General features: G+C 35.4%; 2 protein-coding genes across 7 annotated transcripts in view; one reads left to right on the forward strand and one right to left on the reverse strand.

Annotated features, from left to right (window-relative positions):
* LOC124534469 (amyloid protein-binding protein 2) overlaps positions 1-6,302 on the forward strand; it is a 72,579-nt gene extending 66,277 nt beyond the window's left edge. For both annotated transcript variants that reach the window (XM_047110361.1, XM_047110363.1), the window contains exons 9-13: positions 1,088-1,193; positions 1,769-1,911; positions 3,256-3,421; positions 5,145-5,273; positions 5,890-6,302. In XM_047110361.1, coding sequence (XP_046966317.1) covers positions 1,088-1,193; positions 1,769-1,911; positions 3,256-3,421; positions 5,145-5,273; positions 5,890-5,993 — 648 coding nt within the window. In that variant the 3' untranslated portion in view covers positions 5,994-6,302. The remainder of the gene's footprint in view (positions 1-1,087; positions 1,194-1,768; positions 1,912-3,255; positions 3,422-5,144; positions 5,274-5,889) is intronic.
* Positions 6,303-9,267: 2,965 nt separating this feature from the next.
* On the reverse strand, positions 9,268-16,085 carry LOC124534285 (annexin B10). 5 transcript variants are annotated; one of them, XM_047110041.1, is made up of 7 exons: positions 15,893-16,085; positions 15,128-15,332; positions 14,725-14,804; positions 12,548-12,661; positions 12,166-12,298; positions 10,607-10,788; positions 9,268-9,796 (listed from the first exon to the last, which is right to left on the reverse strand). In XM_047110041.1, exons 1-7 carry the CDS (start codon positions 15,998-16,000, stop codon positions 9,737-9,739), a joined length of 882 nt encoding a protein of 293 aa, XP_046965997.1. In that variant the 5' UTR covers positions 16,001-16,085; the 3' UTR covers positions 9,268-9,736. The 5 variants fall into 5 exon arrangements, with proteins under 5 accessions (XP_046965997.1, XP_046965998.1, XP_046965996.1 ...); XM_047110042.1 differs by lacking the exon at positions 10,607-10,788 and adding an exon at positions 10,827-11,008 and having other exon boundaries at positions 9,268-9,793; XM_047110040.1 differs by having other exon boundaries at positions 9,268-9,793; positions 12,548-12,673.
* Between the last annotated feature and the right edge of the window lie 1,512 nt (positions 16,086-17,597).

The following is a 17,597-nucleotide window of genomic DNA, read 5'->3' on the forward strand; positions in this document are numbered from 1 at the left end:
GACGCACCCGAGTACACAGACTATACACATAAGTATACCATATCTAGAGCACGTAGTGAGTGAAGTAGAAGAAGTGAAGATGGCCCAGTGGTTAGAACGCGTGACGCTTCTACAAGGCGCGCGACCACGCCGAGCGCGCCATCCGCATCATCGAGGTATAGTAAGACACAAATTAGATGTAGCATCGGAAAATGAAATGGAAAGAAAATAAAACCGATTAGTGCCGATTTATACAAAAAATAGATAATAGCTCCCTATCGCGCCATTCGACGCTATTCGTCGCTGTAGATTCACACGTCAGAGAAAGCAAGTGCATGTACATCGACGCGTCAAATTGACGAATATATTAGGTCATGTAATATTACAAGTTATTACGTTTGTGCAAAGATCATATTCACATGAGAAATGAATATTGATAATTTGGGACGGCGTACTTAATTCGGATGTGATCGGTTTTACGAATTTTGCCGATGCGACATCTAAGTTGTGTCGTACTATACGGAGCGACCGCGACGCACCCGTGTACACACAGACTATACACATAAGTATACCATATCTAGAGCACGTAGTGAGTGAAGTAGAAGAAGTGAAGATGGCCCAGTGGTTAGAACGCGTGCATCTTAACCGATGATCGCGGGTTCAAACCCAGGCAAGCACCGCTGATTCATGTGCTTAATTTGTCTTTATAATTCATCTCGTGTTCAGCGGTGAAGGAAAACATCGTGAGGAAACCTGCATGTGACGAATTTCATAGAAATTCTGCCACATGTGTATTCCATCAACCCGCATTGGAACAGCGTGGTGGAATATGTTCCAAACCTTCTCCTCAAAGGGAGAGGAGGCCTTTAGCCCAGCAGTGGGAATTTACAGGCTGTTGTTGTTGTTGTTGTTGATGCTCTGAATTAACGAAACAAAGTTAAAGGTTTCATTGGAAAAAACAATACATGATGAAAACGACCACGTATACATCTTTTACTTGAGCGGAACTCTCATGGGCTACAATAATAATGTTTACACAGTACAGCTTTATAGAGCTGGTCTTCACTGAATGAAAACTTTTAAATAATCGAAATATGGCTTATTCCAGAACCTCGTGCCCCCCGACCACCTCCTGCTGGCGTCCGCGAAACGCGTGAAGGCGCTCATCCTGGAGGAAATCGCGCTCGACACGCCCGCCGGACAGGACATGCGAGGTACGCGCTTGAGACACATATTATAAAACAAAGTCCTCCTGTCGCGTCTGTCTGTCTGTATGTTCGCTATAAACTCCAAAACGACTAAACTGATTTTAATGCTGTTTTCACTAATAGTCAGAGGGATTCATGAGGAAGTATTAGGTATATCATTTATTGAGGTTTTTGTGTAAATGAGTTGAAATAGAACGACAATTGTTAAACAAGTCGCAAGAAAAATATAAATAAAAGGTAAAATTAGAAAAAAAAACTTATGTACACCGAATGTGCGAAGCCGGGACGGGCCGCTAGTTTTATTATTAAAAAATATGACTATTAAGTCTTACATTATACATATTAAATATTTTACGTAATTCAAGTTCAAAGAGTCTAGTACAAGGTAAATATTTATCCTCAATATGTTTGTATGTACATAATGATTATGAATATAAAATATTGTAATCTTAGTACACTTTGTATATTCAAACGTGTTTGAACAATATCACTTTAAATATTTATAAATGTTTATTCAATCGAGTATTTCTTCATTCATAAATACAATTAATTAATGAGGTTACGTTTCGTTGCGTTTTCAGAACCAAGTCTGCTAGAAGAATCTGAATCGCTGCACAAAGCAGCTCTAGAGCTGAGTATGATGGCGTTCGGAGAGAAGAACGTCCAAACCGCCAAGCACTACGGCAACCTGGGCAGGCTCTATCAGAGCATGCAGAAGTTCCAGGTTTGTTTGTTTTTAATATATTTTTAATGGTACTCGGCTAATTGTAAAATTCGCTAGTATCGGTCGTGTTCAATATCGAACTCAACGCCTTCACAAAATATCAATATAATATGAAATAACATTTGATATGATTAACAATGGTTTCACTAGATGGCGTTGGGATCGAATTGAATCGCGATGATACTTCGTTCACAGATTTGTACAGTGTTGATTATTTTAATAAAAATTGTCTTGCTCTGAAGTACAGTGTTTTACTAGTTCTAAGTTATACTGGGTTCGAGAAGTTTTCGTACGGAATCAGTACAGTCGCATACATTGTTTTAATTTAAAACTAATAAACTTTTTTTTTATTAGGAAATCAAAACAATGTATGTACAATGTATATATTTATCCATCTTAAAAAATTAGAAACAATTTTAAATATTTAGCTATTTACTGACACCATACATTGCAATTATAATCAAAATTTTCATGCCATAGTGTAAGTGTAATTGTGCTGACTCAAATGAAACATTGTTTAATCTAAACCATAATAATAAATGTATTATTATGTAAGCATGCATTTAAGTAAAATTATATGAATAAATTTAATCAAACGTGAGGGTATAAGTTTAAGGTACATCCTTATCAAGTAAGCAGATAGATCAAAACCCTGTAAAAGTCTAGACTAAGACTCTGACTGCTTATGATCCTCAAACTCAACTCAACTCAAATTCCTTTATTCAATATAGAAGCATTACACTTACTTATTGATTGTCAAATAAACACTACCACCGGTTCGGAAAAAGGCGAAAGAAACTCAGCGGGTCTTTTTTTTTTGTATTTTTTTTTGTCAAATTAATAAGATACATAGTATTATATGATTAGAAATAGCCAATAATCCAACAGCGGGCGAATAGAAGTGATTCTGATGATTGTAACGTAGTGACGTTTGGACGTGTTTCCGTTAGCATACGGTAAATAGAACGTTTTTGGGCAATGGTATACGCATATATAATAAGATACCGGAAAATATAATCAATTTACCATTTTCAAAATTTAAAAATATTATTAAGACTAAATTAATAAATAAATCATACTATTCATTAAAAGAGTACTTTTTAGAAAGAAACGCCTGGAGTTAGGCTCGGGTTCCATCATAGGACGCTAATTACTGTCAATAACAGCATTGTAAATGTGTTTATTTGAAAAGAGCAACTATGCGAGTTTCTTGCCGTTTCTTCTCGCTAGAAGCTGCTTTCCGAAACGGTGGTAGTATTTGATTATTGACGATTCAAAAACGCTTCATTGTGAAGTTTACTTGAATAAAATTGATTTGATTTGATTTGATTTGATTTGTTCCAGGACGCGGAGACGATGCATTTGAAGGCGATAGCGATCAAGGAGGAACTGCTCGGGGCGGAGGACTACGAGGTGGGGCTCAGCGTGGGCCACCTCGCCTCGCTCTACAACTACCACATGAACATGCACCGCGCCGCCGAGAAGCTCTACCTGCGGTCCATCTCCATCAGTACGTCACGCTCGTTGCGCTATAACATTACAACAACAACAACAACAATAACAACAACAACAGCCTGTAAATTTCCCACTGCTAGGCTAAGGAGAAGGTTTGGAACCTATTCCTCCACGCTGTTCCAATGTTGGTTGGTAGGTTGCAAAATTTCCATGAAATTGGACACATGCAGGTTTCCACACGTTGTTTTTCTTGACCGAGCACGAGATAAATTGTATACACAAATTAAGCACATGAATATTCAGTGATGTTTGCCTGGATTCGAACCTGGAATCATCGGTTAAGACAGACGCGTTCTAACCACTGGGCCATCTCGGTGCTTGCCTGGATTCGAACCCGCAATCATCGGTTAAGACAGACGCGTTCTAACCACTGGGCCATCTCGGTGCTTGCCTGGATTCGAACCCGCAATCATCGGTTAAGACAGACACGTTCTAACCACTGGGCCATCTCGGCTCCTATTAAATATTGGGCTTGCGTTCATTACTCCTTTATTTTCAATGTCAGAATTTGTTCGTTCATTAATGAAATAAAAAAAATATGACCTACAATTAAAATGAATTATAATAGAGCTCTACTAAAGTGTACGGTACCTACAACTAAATACTATTACATAGTTACAATAGAGCTCTACTAAAGTGTACGGTACCTACAAGTAAATACTATTACTTAGTTACAATAGAGCTCTACTAAAGTGTACGGTACCTACAACTTAATACTATTACATAGTTACAATAGAGCTCTACTAAAGTGTACGGTACCTACAAGTAAATACTATTACTTAGTTACAATAGAGCTCTACTAAAGTGTACGGTACCTACAACTAAATACTATTACATAGTTACAATAGAGCTCTACTAAAGTGTACGGTACCTACAAGTAAATACTATTACTTAGTTACAATAGAGCTCTACTAAAGTGTACGGTACCTACAACTTAATACTATTACATAGTTACAATAGAGCTCTACTAAAGTGTACGGTACCTACAAGTAAATACTATTACTTAGTTACAATAGAGCTCTACTAAAGTGTACGGTACCTACAACTAAATACTATTACATAGTTACAATAGAGCTCTACTAAAGTGTACGGTACCTACAACTAAATACTATTACTTAGTTACAATAGAGCTCTACTAAAGTGTACGGTACCTACAACTAAATACTATTACATAGTTACAATAGAGCTCTACTAAAGTGTACGGTACCTACAAGTAAATACTATTACTTAGTTACAATAGAGCTCTACTAAAGTGTACGGTACCTACAACTTAATACTATTTCATAGTTACAATAGAGCTCTACTAAAGTGTACGGTACCTACAACTTAATACTATTACTTAGTTACAATAGAGCTCTACTAAAGTGTACGGTACCTACAAGTAAATACTATTACTTAGTTACAATAGAGCTCTACTAAAGTGTACGGTACCTACAACTTAATACTATTACTTAGTTACAATAGAGCTCTACTAAAGTGTACGGTACCTACAAGTAAATACTATTACTTAGTTACAATAGAGCTCTACTAAAGTGTACGGTACCTACAACTTAATACTATTACATAGTTACAATAGAGCTCTACTAAAGTGTACGGTACCTACAAGTAAATACTATTACTTAGTTACAATAGAGCTCTACTAAAGTGTACGGTACCTACAACTAAATACTATTACTTGGTTACAATAGAGCTCTACTAAAGTGCACGTGTCGCGGCAGGTCTGAAGCTGTTCGGCGAGCGCTACTCGGGGCTGGAGTACGACTACCGCGGGCTCGTGCACGTGTTCACGCAGCTCAAGCGCCACGACCGCGCGCACCACTACAACGCGCTGCTGCAGCACTGGCACGGTACGCACGCACGCGCGTGACGTCACGCACGCACGCACGCACGCACGTGACGTCACGACTGCTGCTGCTGACTCATTCGCAACCGCTGCTAGGGTCGCACGCACGCACGCGCGCACGTGACGTCACGAACCATCAAACGCTGCGAGGGTTCCAAGACACAGTCCCATGAAATCTAAATCAATAAACTTTATTCAAGTGGGCTTTTACAAGCACGTTACATGTTTACACTTTACATAGTGTTCTAACGTCTAACATGACAAACAACTCAATAGTATTCTATTGAGAGAGTGATCTAATCTAATGTAATCTTTTAAAAACATATATTCGGCGGCATTATTATTAACATTACTTAAGCAACAAAAATGTAACGGTTCATGGGCCATTCAGTACCGTTTTGTTTTGATATTTCCATATTCGTTCCGACTCCTTTTGACACAATGTTTAAAGTTCGATTGGAAGGGTTTATAAGTTTTATAAAATCTACAAAATGTATGTGTTGCTATTATAAAAAAAATAAAATTTAAGTTAAATTGGAGGGGTTTATAAGTTTTAGAAAATCTTCAAAATGTGTTGCTATTATAAAAAAAAATCTTAACCTAAGTGTTACCTGTTCCAGATCTCAGGGAACAATCGAAGGCTGAGCAGCAACCGGCGCTGGGCGACGAGCAAGTGCTGCCGCTGGAACAGCTCCAAGCCAAATTCTTCGCCGACAACGACTGAGCGCAACTACCGCCCTCTGCCGGACTCCACTGCCATCAAATAGCTTCGCGCTCGCGAGCCATTGTCTCTCGAGTTACACACACACACGCCTTCGAACCACTCCTTTCATATAATAATATTTTTCATTCATTATAATGTTTCAAAATAAATTATAATTATAATGTTTCAAAGTAAATATGTTTCATTATAATAATAATAAGAACTGGCTAATGAGATTAAAAGGCAATGGCAAGTAGATAACATAAAAATCTTGCCCATTGTGATATCTACAACGGGCGTTGTACCGAAAACTCTATCGAATAACCTAAATGCCCTCATCCACCATCAGACTCATTCAGAAAACAGTTATCCTCAACACTTGCCGTCTCACTCGTAAGTTCTTAGCATTATCAGATCCTTAATTTAAAGGCCGATACACTTGGCTTAGGCTCGTGTGTCAGTTCCACTACCCCTCTAAAAGGGAGAAAAAACAGAAGAGAAACATAAATAATAATAATTTATTTATTCAAAACACATCACAATTGTATAGACATTGACATCTGATTGCAATGCATAAAGGTACATATATACTGTTATATATACTATATGTTTTATATACTGTTGCTTGTTTAATCTAAATCCTCTTCGTGAGAGCGCGAAGCTCGTTTAATATTAGTCTTATCTGACGGCGTGTCTCAATGTTGTAGCTTACTTCGTATCTATAATTTTCTTGAATAGTATTTTGTAAATATCATCGTTTCATATTTACTCGAAAAAGTAGTTTTAAGTCAATCAGTCAATAGAGCAGGATGCGTTTATTTATACGGTTAATTTGAATTTACATAAATAGTTTTATGTTTATAAATTGTATATTCTATGATCAATGGAAATTGCACTCACTGTTAGAACGTTCAAATATTGAGGTTATAGAGGTTGATGGCCCGTTAGCGAACGATGTAGAGAATGTGCCTGAAATGTTAGATTCGATTTGCACAAATTAATTTAAAATTTTAAGTATTTATAATGAGATTGTTATAATAAATGTATATCAGTATAACCGATTTGATGTAGAAATTATCATATTTGATAGTTTGCTAGACGATATAGATGCGTTATATAGGACAGGCTAAGTTTACTAAATTATTGTTTAGACTGCAAGTATGATTAATAATTACTGTATTTATATAGAATGTAACAAAGTAACTGAAACATCTACCGACGAATTTGATGAAATAAATATATTAGTCGCATCATCACAAGGATTTATTGTGTTTATCATGATCATGGTTACTTATTATACAATTCTTAAAATTCTGTTTATTGTTAAGGGGAGGAGAATATTGTTAATTAAGCAGACCAACGACAAAGATTAGTATTGGAAACGACATCATATCCGCGTGTTCAGTATGTGACAATTTTCTCGATGTAATAAAGTAACTCGATAGATGATAGCGATCGCCTTAAGCTTATGTTCCTCATTTAAGTGATTTTTGTTTATATTATACAAAAAAAAAAACGTGTAAAAATTATAAGTATACGTCATTTCGTTTTAAGGATTAATTTGTAAGATACTTTATCATGTGCAATGGTTTGTGTGGCAGCGTCTGTAAATATTAATTATCTGTTTACTCGCCAGTGTTGCCCGATTATGAATTTAAATACCCTACAATAAGCACTATAATCATATCTTATTTCATCGGTACTTAAGATTAGTAAAAAATGTTCTAAATGCATAAAATGGCTGTAAAAATAATATTGTAAGAGTACATCGGACCTGACAGGACTACGGCTGCATTGCAAACGTGTATGTATGGATGGATTGTTATAAAGTGTATTTATTTTGTGGGAAACGAATCAAATTATATCCCAGATTTTTTAAAGTTTAGATATTCATACATTGTGTTCAATAATGTACGCCGTAAGAGCGAAGCGGTCCACTCGTTATTTTCGTACACACGCAGCTTGTCATATTTTGCAAGTATTTTTATGAAATTTTACATATAATGACAGACGAAGCATATTATGACAGATTAGACAATTTGTAATTACCCTATAATTATAATAAATAAATAAATAATAACAAATTGTCTAGACATATCTAAGGATGTTAGCACACATTTAATGTATGGCTGTTACGTGCGTGAGGCGTGCGAATAAATAAGTTCTATGACAATTGTACTTTTATTTTCCAAACCCAACATTTACTTTCTGTTATTAGGTACTAACGACTAACCCCGGCTTCGCACGGGTGCGACGCTATTACAAAATGTACTACAGCATAACTGACTGACTTTTTTGAAAACCTTTATAATGTGAACAATACTTTTATTTTGATCTATCTGAAAGTGTAAAATTTGCAATATAAGCGCAAACAAATTTATTTCACGACATAATTTTAAAAACCTCTCAAAATTATTATTGTTTCTCAACTATATTGTCCAGGTATTCTACATGTGAGCTGAGATGGACCAGTGGTTAGAACGCGTGCATCTTAACCGATGATTGCGGGTTCAAACCCAGGCAAGCACCACTTTATACATGTGCTTAATTTGTGTTATAATTCATTTCGTGCTCGGCGGTGAAGGAAAACATCGTAAGGAAACCTGCATGTGTCTAATTTCATCGAAATTTTGCCACATGTGCATACCACGAACCCACATTGGAACACCGTGGTGGAATATGTTCCAAGCCCTCTCCTTAATAGAAGAGGAGGCCTTTTCTCAGCAGTGGGAAATTTACAGGCTGTTGCTTTACTTTTTTTTTACTTTTATTCTACATGTAAATGTTCCTTTTGAATCAATCTATCTGTTTAAAAAAACGACGTCAAAATCCCTTTGTAATTCTAAAGATCTAAGCATACATAGGGACACAGTGGTAAGCGGATTGTTTAACACTACGCAATGATGATGACTAATTATTCTGGCTTCGCAGTGGTATTAGGTCCCACGTAAAACGTTTATATCGTAAAACATAACACGTTCTACCACCTACGCAACGCACATCTTCAACGATCATCCTCATATTGCAGATAATATACACAAAATGACTGACTTTGTTTTATAAAATAGTTGCCCGCACCTTCGCTTGGTCGTCAGGTAACAAATATAAGTAATGCCTATGTCTTTCCTTCTGACACCATATTGCTTCATAAAAAATTACATCAAAATTCGGTTCAGTGGTGTGACCATAAAAGCCAACCAACAGACATACCTAACTTCTTATTTATAATTTAATACAATAAATGTATAAAACAATACTTATAAATATGTTGCTAGCATTAATAAATAAAACCAACTTCAAAGGAAATAAATATTTATTTTTTAAACAATTATAAATTAAAGCTTCGGTCACACTGGGAGGGACATCGGATAAATAAAATTTGGAATGCTTTCATTAATTCAATTAACGCTTGCTTAATGATTCGGTAATAAATAACATTTAAATATATCTATCTATTTTGAAAATAATATTGAAGGCACATCAATAAAGCCTACTCGTATTCTCTATATTTATGATTTATTAGCTGTGTATTCGTTAATTTCATTTTTACTAATAATAATTGTGCTTAAAGCAATAATATATTCGAGAACATTCCTCCGCTATACATCAAACATTAATCACGGAATACAATAACAATATCAAAGTGATAAAAATATCAAAATCGAGACACAATCTGACGAGCAACGCGACATTTAGAACGTAATCTCATGTAATATAAAGTATTGCTGCACACCAATCTTCTGTCTTCTTGCGCCTTCCGCCGCCTACGCCGGTCCGAGGAGGGCCACGAGGGCCCTCTTGTAGTCGCCGGAGGTCTCGCCCTGCTGCGGCCGCATAGGTGAGCGTCAGCGGGAGTGTGCACCCGACAGATAGAGCATGCGAAGAGAGAAACGCGGCGCGGTTAGTATGCGTGGACGACGTGACACGTGTGTTAATCATTCGTTCTGAATTGGACTTGTGCCACTTTAATGACAACTTATAAAAAAAACTAAGGTGGAATTCATTTCATGCTTTGACTTAGATTATCCTTAATTAATGTTTTTTAAATATTTCTGTAAAACAAGATATTATAAAACAATTAAATTTATTAAATTCTAAATAAAATATCAAATACCTCCTAATTCCAGTCACCGATCGAAGCGATAAAGAAACATTTATAATTAAAACACATTACGATATAAAAAAAAATATTAGCAAACACAACAGCGCAGGATATAAATAATAGAAAATATTGAGTAAATTACATATTATTATTACTATTATTTTTGGCACGTCGTAATGTGCTTTAATCGGCGTGCAAAGGCTGAAGCGTTGGTGCACTGAATTATACACATTTCATAAAAAAAATAACATTCGAAATTTAATTATCTTTTAAAGCATATTTTCCAAAAGTTTTGAGATCGTCCATTTCCAAAGTCTAGTGCACGATCAATACCACCATTAATACGAGAATATGACATTGGGTGCACAATCATCCAAAAGGATAATCAAAACTATTTAAGACTATTGAATAAACGATCTCGAGCGAAGGAATCTCTTTTAAATGAAAAAAAAAAAAGTTCGTATATAAAAAGTAGGAAATGTAGATCTGTAATGAGATGCAAAGGGTTAGACCGCGCCGGCGCCGCACTGACCGAGATGTCGCTCTCCAGCGTCTTGTCGTAGAGGCGCTCGTACTCGCGCTTGATGGCGCCGAGGTCGCGCTCGGCGCGCGTGGCCACGACGCGGACCAGCACCTTGTCGTCGGTGCCGGCGCCCTGCGTGGCGGCGCGCAGCCGCTGCGCGAACCACGCCGGCGCGTTCTCCACGCACTCCACTGCAAAGGACACCGATATGCAGGCGCGCCGCACGTACCCGCACTTCGCTCTCGAGCGTCTTGTCGTAGAGGCGCTCGTATTCGCGCTTGACGGCGCCGAGGTCGCTCTCGGCGCGGCTCACGACGATGCGGATGAGCGTGCGGTCGTCGGTGCCGGCGCCCTGCATGGCGGCGCGCAGCCGCGTCGCGAACCACGCCGCCGAATTCTCCACGCACTCCACTGCAATGCTTTCGTTAGTGCGCAGAAATGGAAAGCCTTTGGCCCATATATAGATATAGCCCATCGTAATTACATTTGACACATTTCAAAAATGTTCTCGTAAAAAGATTTGAAATGACTCGTTATTTGATTTCCTTGAAGTAAAAGTTTAATGTTCCGATCGGTATCGCGTGAGTCGTATCATTCTCATTCAAGTGATTGTCTGCGATGCGACGTTTCAATAACCTGTGCATGACTCAATTATTGGTAACTTCCTTTGGCGACGTCTGAGTCTGCGTTACATTTATGAAGCGATTGACTCACGTGCTTTATCTCGCGCTACTAAACTGTTGCTGACCGAAAGAAATTAATTCCCATAGATTGGTTGTCTGTCGGACGGCTATTATATTCAAAATATGATACGTTTTGCTTTAAAACAATAATTACTTAGCGGCTCGTTACTCGTGGCGATAAATACGATCAAATATGATCGCTATCTGTCATAAAATAATTCTATACTAAACTGTTACCTATCTTTTATATTCTTATTAATAGACTGTAATATACAAAATTAATTTATAGAATTCTTTGAATATTAAACCACGTCAGCTACATGAGTGTTGACCTTGACTTTTTACGTCGTGTGTTATTAATTCGACCTTGAACTTTTGGACAATTGTTACATTCGGATAGACAATTAGGTAATTACTACAGTTGCATCATCAAAATACACTGGAGACATTATTTATTTATTTATTTGGTAATCCAACAGTTTATAATAATTGAAATAAAATGGTAGTAATTAAGACGTCTTATATACATACATTTTTTTATTGATTTGCAGTGAATTTACAGGAAGCAGGGCGCTTAGAAAATTAATTTATGTAGAATTAAATTATTTTTTCGTTTAGTGTCAATTTTTTATTACGTAACGTGTCAAAAACTTATGTCGCTTCCGTACAATTTAGATACTAAGTAGACCGTGTGTGCAGTTGAAAACGGTAATTTTTCCAGTGGCTACCAAACAATTAAAGAATTTTTAAAACGATTCATTTTTCTATGCTGCAAATAAATATTGTAAGATTAAATAGGCGGTGCGTTTTGTTCAGGCTTTATCATCAATTTATTTCTGAAATTAATACTGAAATAGCACTTAATGAATGTAAGCGAATACAGACCGATGGCGGACAGCGCCTCTTTCAGTTCGCCGTCGATCTCCGCCTTGATGGCCTGCTCGATGGTGTGGCCCGAAATGTTCTTGTACTCTTCGAAGATCAGACGAAGCTGCGCGAAACTTTCATGCGCTAGGATCTATATAATTAAAAATCTCAATTTTTATTACATGTCCCATTGTATTAAAAATTATATAATTAATAAAGACTTTTGAGAATAGATTTTAAAGATTGCACAGCGTAAACACTGCTTATCTCTTTCTCTCGACAATGGCTTAACATATGAAAGAAAGAGACCAAGCATGGTTTAACTAGTCAGCTCTACACAGATTTGAATAAAGAATTTTTGGTGAGTTATTCCTGGTAGAGTATCCCCGGCGAGACCGACCTTGTTGAATATCTCCTCGTCCGTGCCCCACTTGGCCTCGCCCGCGTCGTACAGCTGCTGCGCTGCCTCGCGCGCGCGCCCGCTGTCCGCCCCCGCCTCCTCGTCCCGCGCGCCCTGCCCGACCGACTGGCTCTTACGTGCTTCCCGCTCTTTGCGCCTCGGGTGAGAGGTTACGGCCAAATTTTTGCGACTCATTTTAAACAGCTTTAAATTATCAAATTGTTATTTTTATCTAATGCATAAAAAGAGCAGTGGTTCTCAATCATTTTTACTTCATGGTTCTGTAACTTTGATATTTTGTTGTCCATTACGACCAACATATCATAGGAACAGCGAAGTTAAAACGTTAAAAATCAAGAATGCAGTGAGAAAAAAGCCTTAAATAATCCATTATTTGATGTCAAAGATCATGGAAATATAAAGAATTATCTCCATAACTAAACATGAATCTGACATAGTATAAGCTTTTCTAGAAATTCGAATTTGACAGTGATTTTACTTCCGTTATTTAGCTCTTTAAGCATTTAGTTCTGCGCCTAAAATCTTTGTCCACTCTGTATACTTTTTAAACATTTGTCAATAGATGTCGTTGTTCAAAAAGTTTGTTTTTCTGAATCGCGATATTCTTTGTCAAAGGAAAATATATAAGACTGTAAAATTCAAATTAATAGACTGTCTTTTACTTGAGAATCAGTGGTGTTTTATTTACACTTCATTATTCTTTATATGGATGAGGAAATAGGAGGTCATCTCTATTTGAGCACACACGCTATATTTTCTTCACCTCAATGGGGTAGTCACCATTAAGAACGTCTACCGAGATCGTGATGAGGAAGACATCAATTATTTATATTACTTAATTTCGCTCAACATGTGCGAGCGACTCATCGTTGTATATGCCACCGTAACATTACAAAATTCGTTAGAGTACAATCTATCTCGTCAGAGACAGATAGTAATAGTAGTAATCTAACGAATTTTGTAATCTAACGGTAACATATACACTACAGATTGAGAACCACTGCTTTAGAGCGACATCTACCATCTACTTCGTTAATCAAGTAACATGTTTGAATTATTCTAATAAATTTAGTTTTGTATTGAGTATTTTAACGAGTCTTTCCCTTTATAAAATTAAGGTCACAAGTTCGGTGAAAGTTTGGTCGGTATAACTCATCCGAGGCGGTGAGACAAGTCGAGCAAAAGCGAAAGTAAAGAATGTGACAAGGCTTTAATTTGCCTACTTTAGGAAAATGGTGTTGTGTTAAAGAAATATGTATAGCGATAATAAACAATCATTTATATTGTCGGTGTTAATTTCTTTATCAAACTTAGTGAATTAAACAAATCAATAGAAATAATTTGTCACTATTTTAAGCATTCTATGCAGTATAAAATATATATAAAATGTGGATCGTTACTGAGCTTATAATTCCTCTCTATATAAAATTATTTATAGTATTATTCAGTCCGATCTTATAAAATAAACCAAGAATAGTTTTTGTAGTATTTGTTCAGGTGAAATCATAAATATTATGCAAAAATACACTATACAAACATAACAAAGAGATAGATTTTTGGAATTTATTTTCATCGAAGTTTTCATGTAATTGAAGTAGTACTCAAATATTTTTATTTTTTCTTAAAATTCTTTAAAACTCTAATGACTAATCTAACATAAGGATAAGAACGGACAACAGTAGCCCTTTTGCATTAAACGTTCACTCCTTAGGTATACCTGAATAGATGCTGCGATTTTAGCAACCTATAAACTGTTGAACAGTTAATATTTTACGAGCAACAAAATATTATAAATTTATAAAACTATGATACCTAGACTTACCATCTTTCAGATCATTTGGGAAATTTCTAAAAAGGTCATTGACCTTGGAGTTATGAAAAACTTCAAGAAAACAAAAATAAATTAGGTTACTATTAGTGCAAAGAAAATCAAACGGCACAAGCACGAATCACATGTGTTAATTCGTTAGTCACATCCATGATTATAATTAGACTTGTTAGTTTCATTGTTTAACAACAAGATATTGGTAATTAAAAATATATTAGCTTGACCTGAAGTATGCTGTTTTTGTAAAGAAAAACTAATAAAAAATGAATTCACAAAAAAATAAATATCTTCTATAGTTCCTGTTATAGTCTGTGTAGTGTCAACTTACAGTAACGATGAGAGTCAAAAGACGCCTGAAGTCACCCGAGGTTTCAGAGCACATGTGTTCGGCTAGCGGTCGGTTGTAAACTGCCAAATACATTACAATTATTTAACTTTAATATGAATGTACCTAAAACTAGAAATTCTGAAGTTGATCAAAATATTCAAATGCAGAATTTGTGCAATAACAAAATTGTAATAGATATATTCTTTATTAGTTTAGATTACAGATATAGATTGATTTCGGATATCCAATAGTTTTGGTAGCAGTTACAAAGCTCCATAAAGTCCCTGACTTTCAGAATATATACCTTAAAATAATCTTCAAAGTACACTTCAATATGCATATAGACTAGAATTTGAAGTAACATTTTCGTATCAATAATATTTATACCATAGGTATGTCTTACGTCTCTCATAAGTTTCCACAATTTCAGCTATTTCTGGTTTAGTGCGCGTGCACAGGATCTCAACTAGGACTTGCTCATCTGTCCCCAGACCTTCCATACAGTTGTTTAGTTCCCGGCAAAGGTATTCAGCAGGTGGCATCATAAGGGCAATAATTACATCCTCGAAATGACCACCCAACTCTGATTTTAAGTCTTCAATAATATCCTATGGACATAATTGTTACATTGAGTTTTTGGGTAGATTTTAAAAGGAAAATCATATTATATATTACAAGATGAATACTGCTACCTCAGACTATTTCAATTTAATTAACCATTAAATTTGTTTAGAATTAAGAATGAAATACCTAAGAAAACAGGTAAAACAAACTACATATGTAGGACTCTAAGATCCTATTTCAAAAGCTTACAGTGTCTCATAAAATATTATATTTAATTAAAATTCTTTAAACACAAGTACAACTAGCTAGAATATATAGTATAAATATATGCTGATAGCAGGCAACATGGATATGGTTTGTTTTACAAGTAATCAATTATAACCAGACTACTGTGTACTTACCTTACATAATGGTGTTTTAATATCTATATTACTCATATATTTGACAACTATTATACAGGCAAGATTCTAAGAAATAAACCAAATGAAAATGAGGAAAGTCTTAAAAATTGTTAAATATATTACAGTACTGATGATTTACTAATCATATGGATTGTAATAGAGAAAACAATAATTCAAACAATTTAAATATAACAGTTACAAACCCGTCCATATTCATGAGTGAAAGCCTGAGCGATGGCCTGGCGTTGGGCGTTTGAACGAGTAGTCAAGATATCGATGATGGTCTGCTCATCTGTGCCAAAGCCTTTCATGGCACCTCTTAATGTGGCTGCATCTTCAGCTGCATTGAAGTTGGCAACGCCAACAACAGTAGGCTCGCGCTATGATAAAATCGAGTATTAATTAGGTACATCATCCACAGATGAGCTTTATAATCTTTAAACTTTGTGATTATTTAAGGATTATTTATCTCTACTAATGCAAGTTTAGCCTTTATAACAGATTATGAAAGAAATTATCAACACACGAAAATAATATCCCTAGTATAAAATTTTCATAATGTATAATGCAATATATATCATACAATTATAACATTAAAATCTCCTGAATTATGAATATAAAATTAATCCGTTTACTATTTAACGCTTACAATTTAATATGCGATGTAATTAAATCATCGCATAGTTTAATAGACTCATGAATTCGTAATTGTCTTATGAATCAATAGTTTGCTTGTTTACCGCGAGAAAAAAATAAGGTCACGGCCATCGTTTCCGCCCTAAGCTTAATTGAGCCCTGATGTCATCAGGAACCGCCCTTTAATTGTACTATAGCCTATAGGGCAAACAGTATAAAACTTTGTACTTACGATTGGAGACATGTTTATTTGATAGAAGCGAAGTAATAGGAAATCTGACACTATTCAATTTTTAGTTTGATCACTATTAGTCGCTTATCTGTTAAACAATACCGACTTTCTCACAACAAAAACAAAAAACTAGCGCAAGAACAATTTGTATCACAGTACCTACGCTGCGAACTACGATGTAAGATCACTAATGTCAAATTGACAACACCCAACACGTCACCGTCAGTTGTCAGTAATTCTGACAAGTGTCATCCGACAAATTTCAAATTTATGATTGTATAACTTTGGTATTGCCATTTCTATTAAAGTAAATTGTTTTACATACGAATGGGACAATCAATAATTGACAAGCAATTTGCAATTTAATAAAATTCAGTTTCAATCCAGAAGTTCGATGTAACGATTAAATAGGAGAATACTATTAAATGCTACTAGTTTACGTTGTCATGATTTTTACTGTTATTTATTTATATCGAATATGGCTACTAGCAAATTTTAAAATAAACAATCGCTACTTCTGGTTTTAACATTCCTTAAATTGGTTGTTCTTAAACTTTCTACGTAGGCTTTTATAAATAATACAACTTCAATTTTATTACAGCTCCGTGTTTATTGTTAATTTACAATTTGTTTTGAAATAAATTCCTAAAATATCCGATATTTTTTTTGGTATAGACTCCTATGTTCAACTAAAGAAGTATTATCTACATTTGCTTTCACTCTTTTGTTAGGACGCCATGGAATTAGTGAAAGGGACAACAATAATCTGAGGACTTACAAATAAAACAACATACATATTTAAACATTTATATTATAGATTACACAATCCATTCAATTGAAATTTCATTTCTAGAAGACTAATTTAATAGAAAAAATGAAGATACGGGTATAATTTACTAGGATATTAATTACATTAATATACAATTTAGATTATTTTAATAACAGACATACGGCTCCATATTCATCATGATCATCATCATCGTCATCGTTGTCGTCATCATTAATAAATAATTTGGAAAGTCTTTTACTTAAGTTTTCTA

The sequence above is a fragment of the Vanessa cardui genome, chromosome 12 (assembly GCF_905220365.1).
Source record: "Vanessa cardui chromosome 12, ilVanCard2.1, whole genome shotgun sequence".
In the NCBI taxonomy this organism is placed as follows: domain Eukaryota; kingdom Metazoa; phylum Arthropoda; class Insecta; order Lepidoptera; family Nymphalidae; genus Vanessa; species Vanessa cardui.

Excerpts from the sequence above, each read along its gene's own strand:
- LOC124534285 (XM_047110038.1), bottom strand. The coding sequence starts at position 16,000 with ATGAAAGGCTTTGGCACAGATGAGCAGACCATCATCGATATCTTGACT. Across the intron at positions 10,789-12,165 it reads AGAGGCGCTGTCCGCCATCG|TGGAGTGCGTGGAGAACGCG; the intron begins GTCTGTATTCGC and ends TGTCCTTTGCAG. Across the intron at positions 9,797-10,606 it reads CGCTGGAGAGCGACATCTCG|CAGGGCGAGACCTCCGGCGA; the intron begins GTCAGTGCGGCG and ends ATGCGGCCGCAG.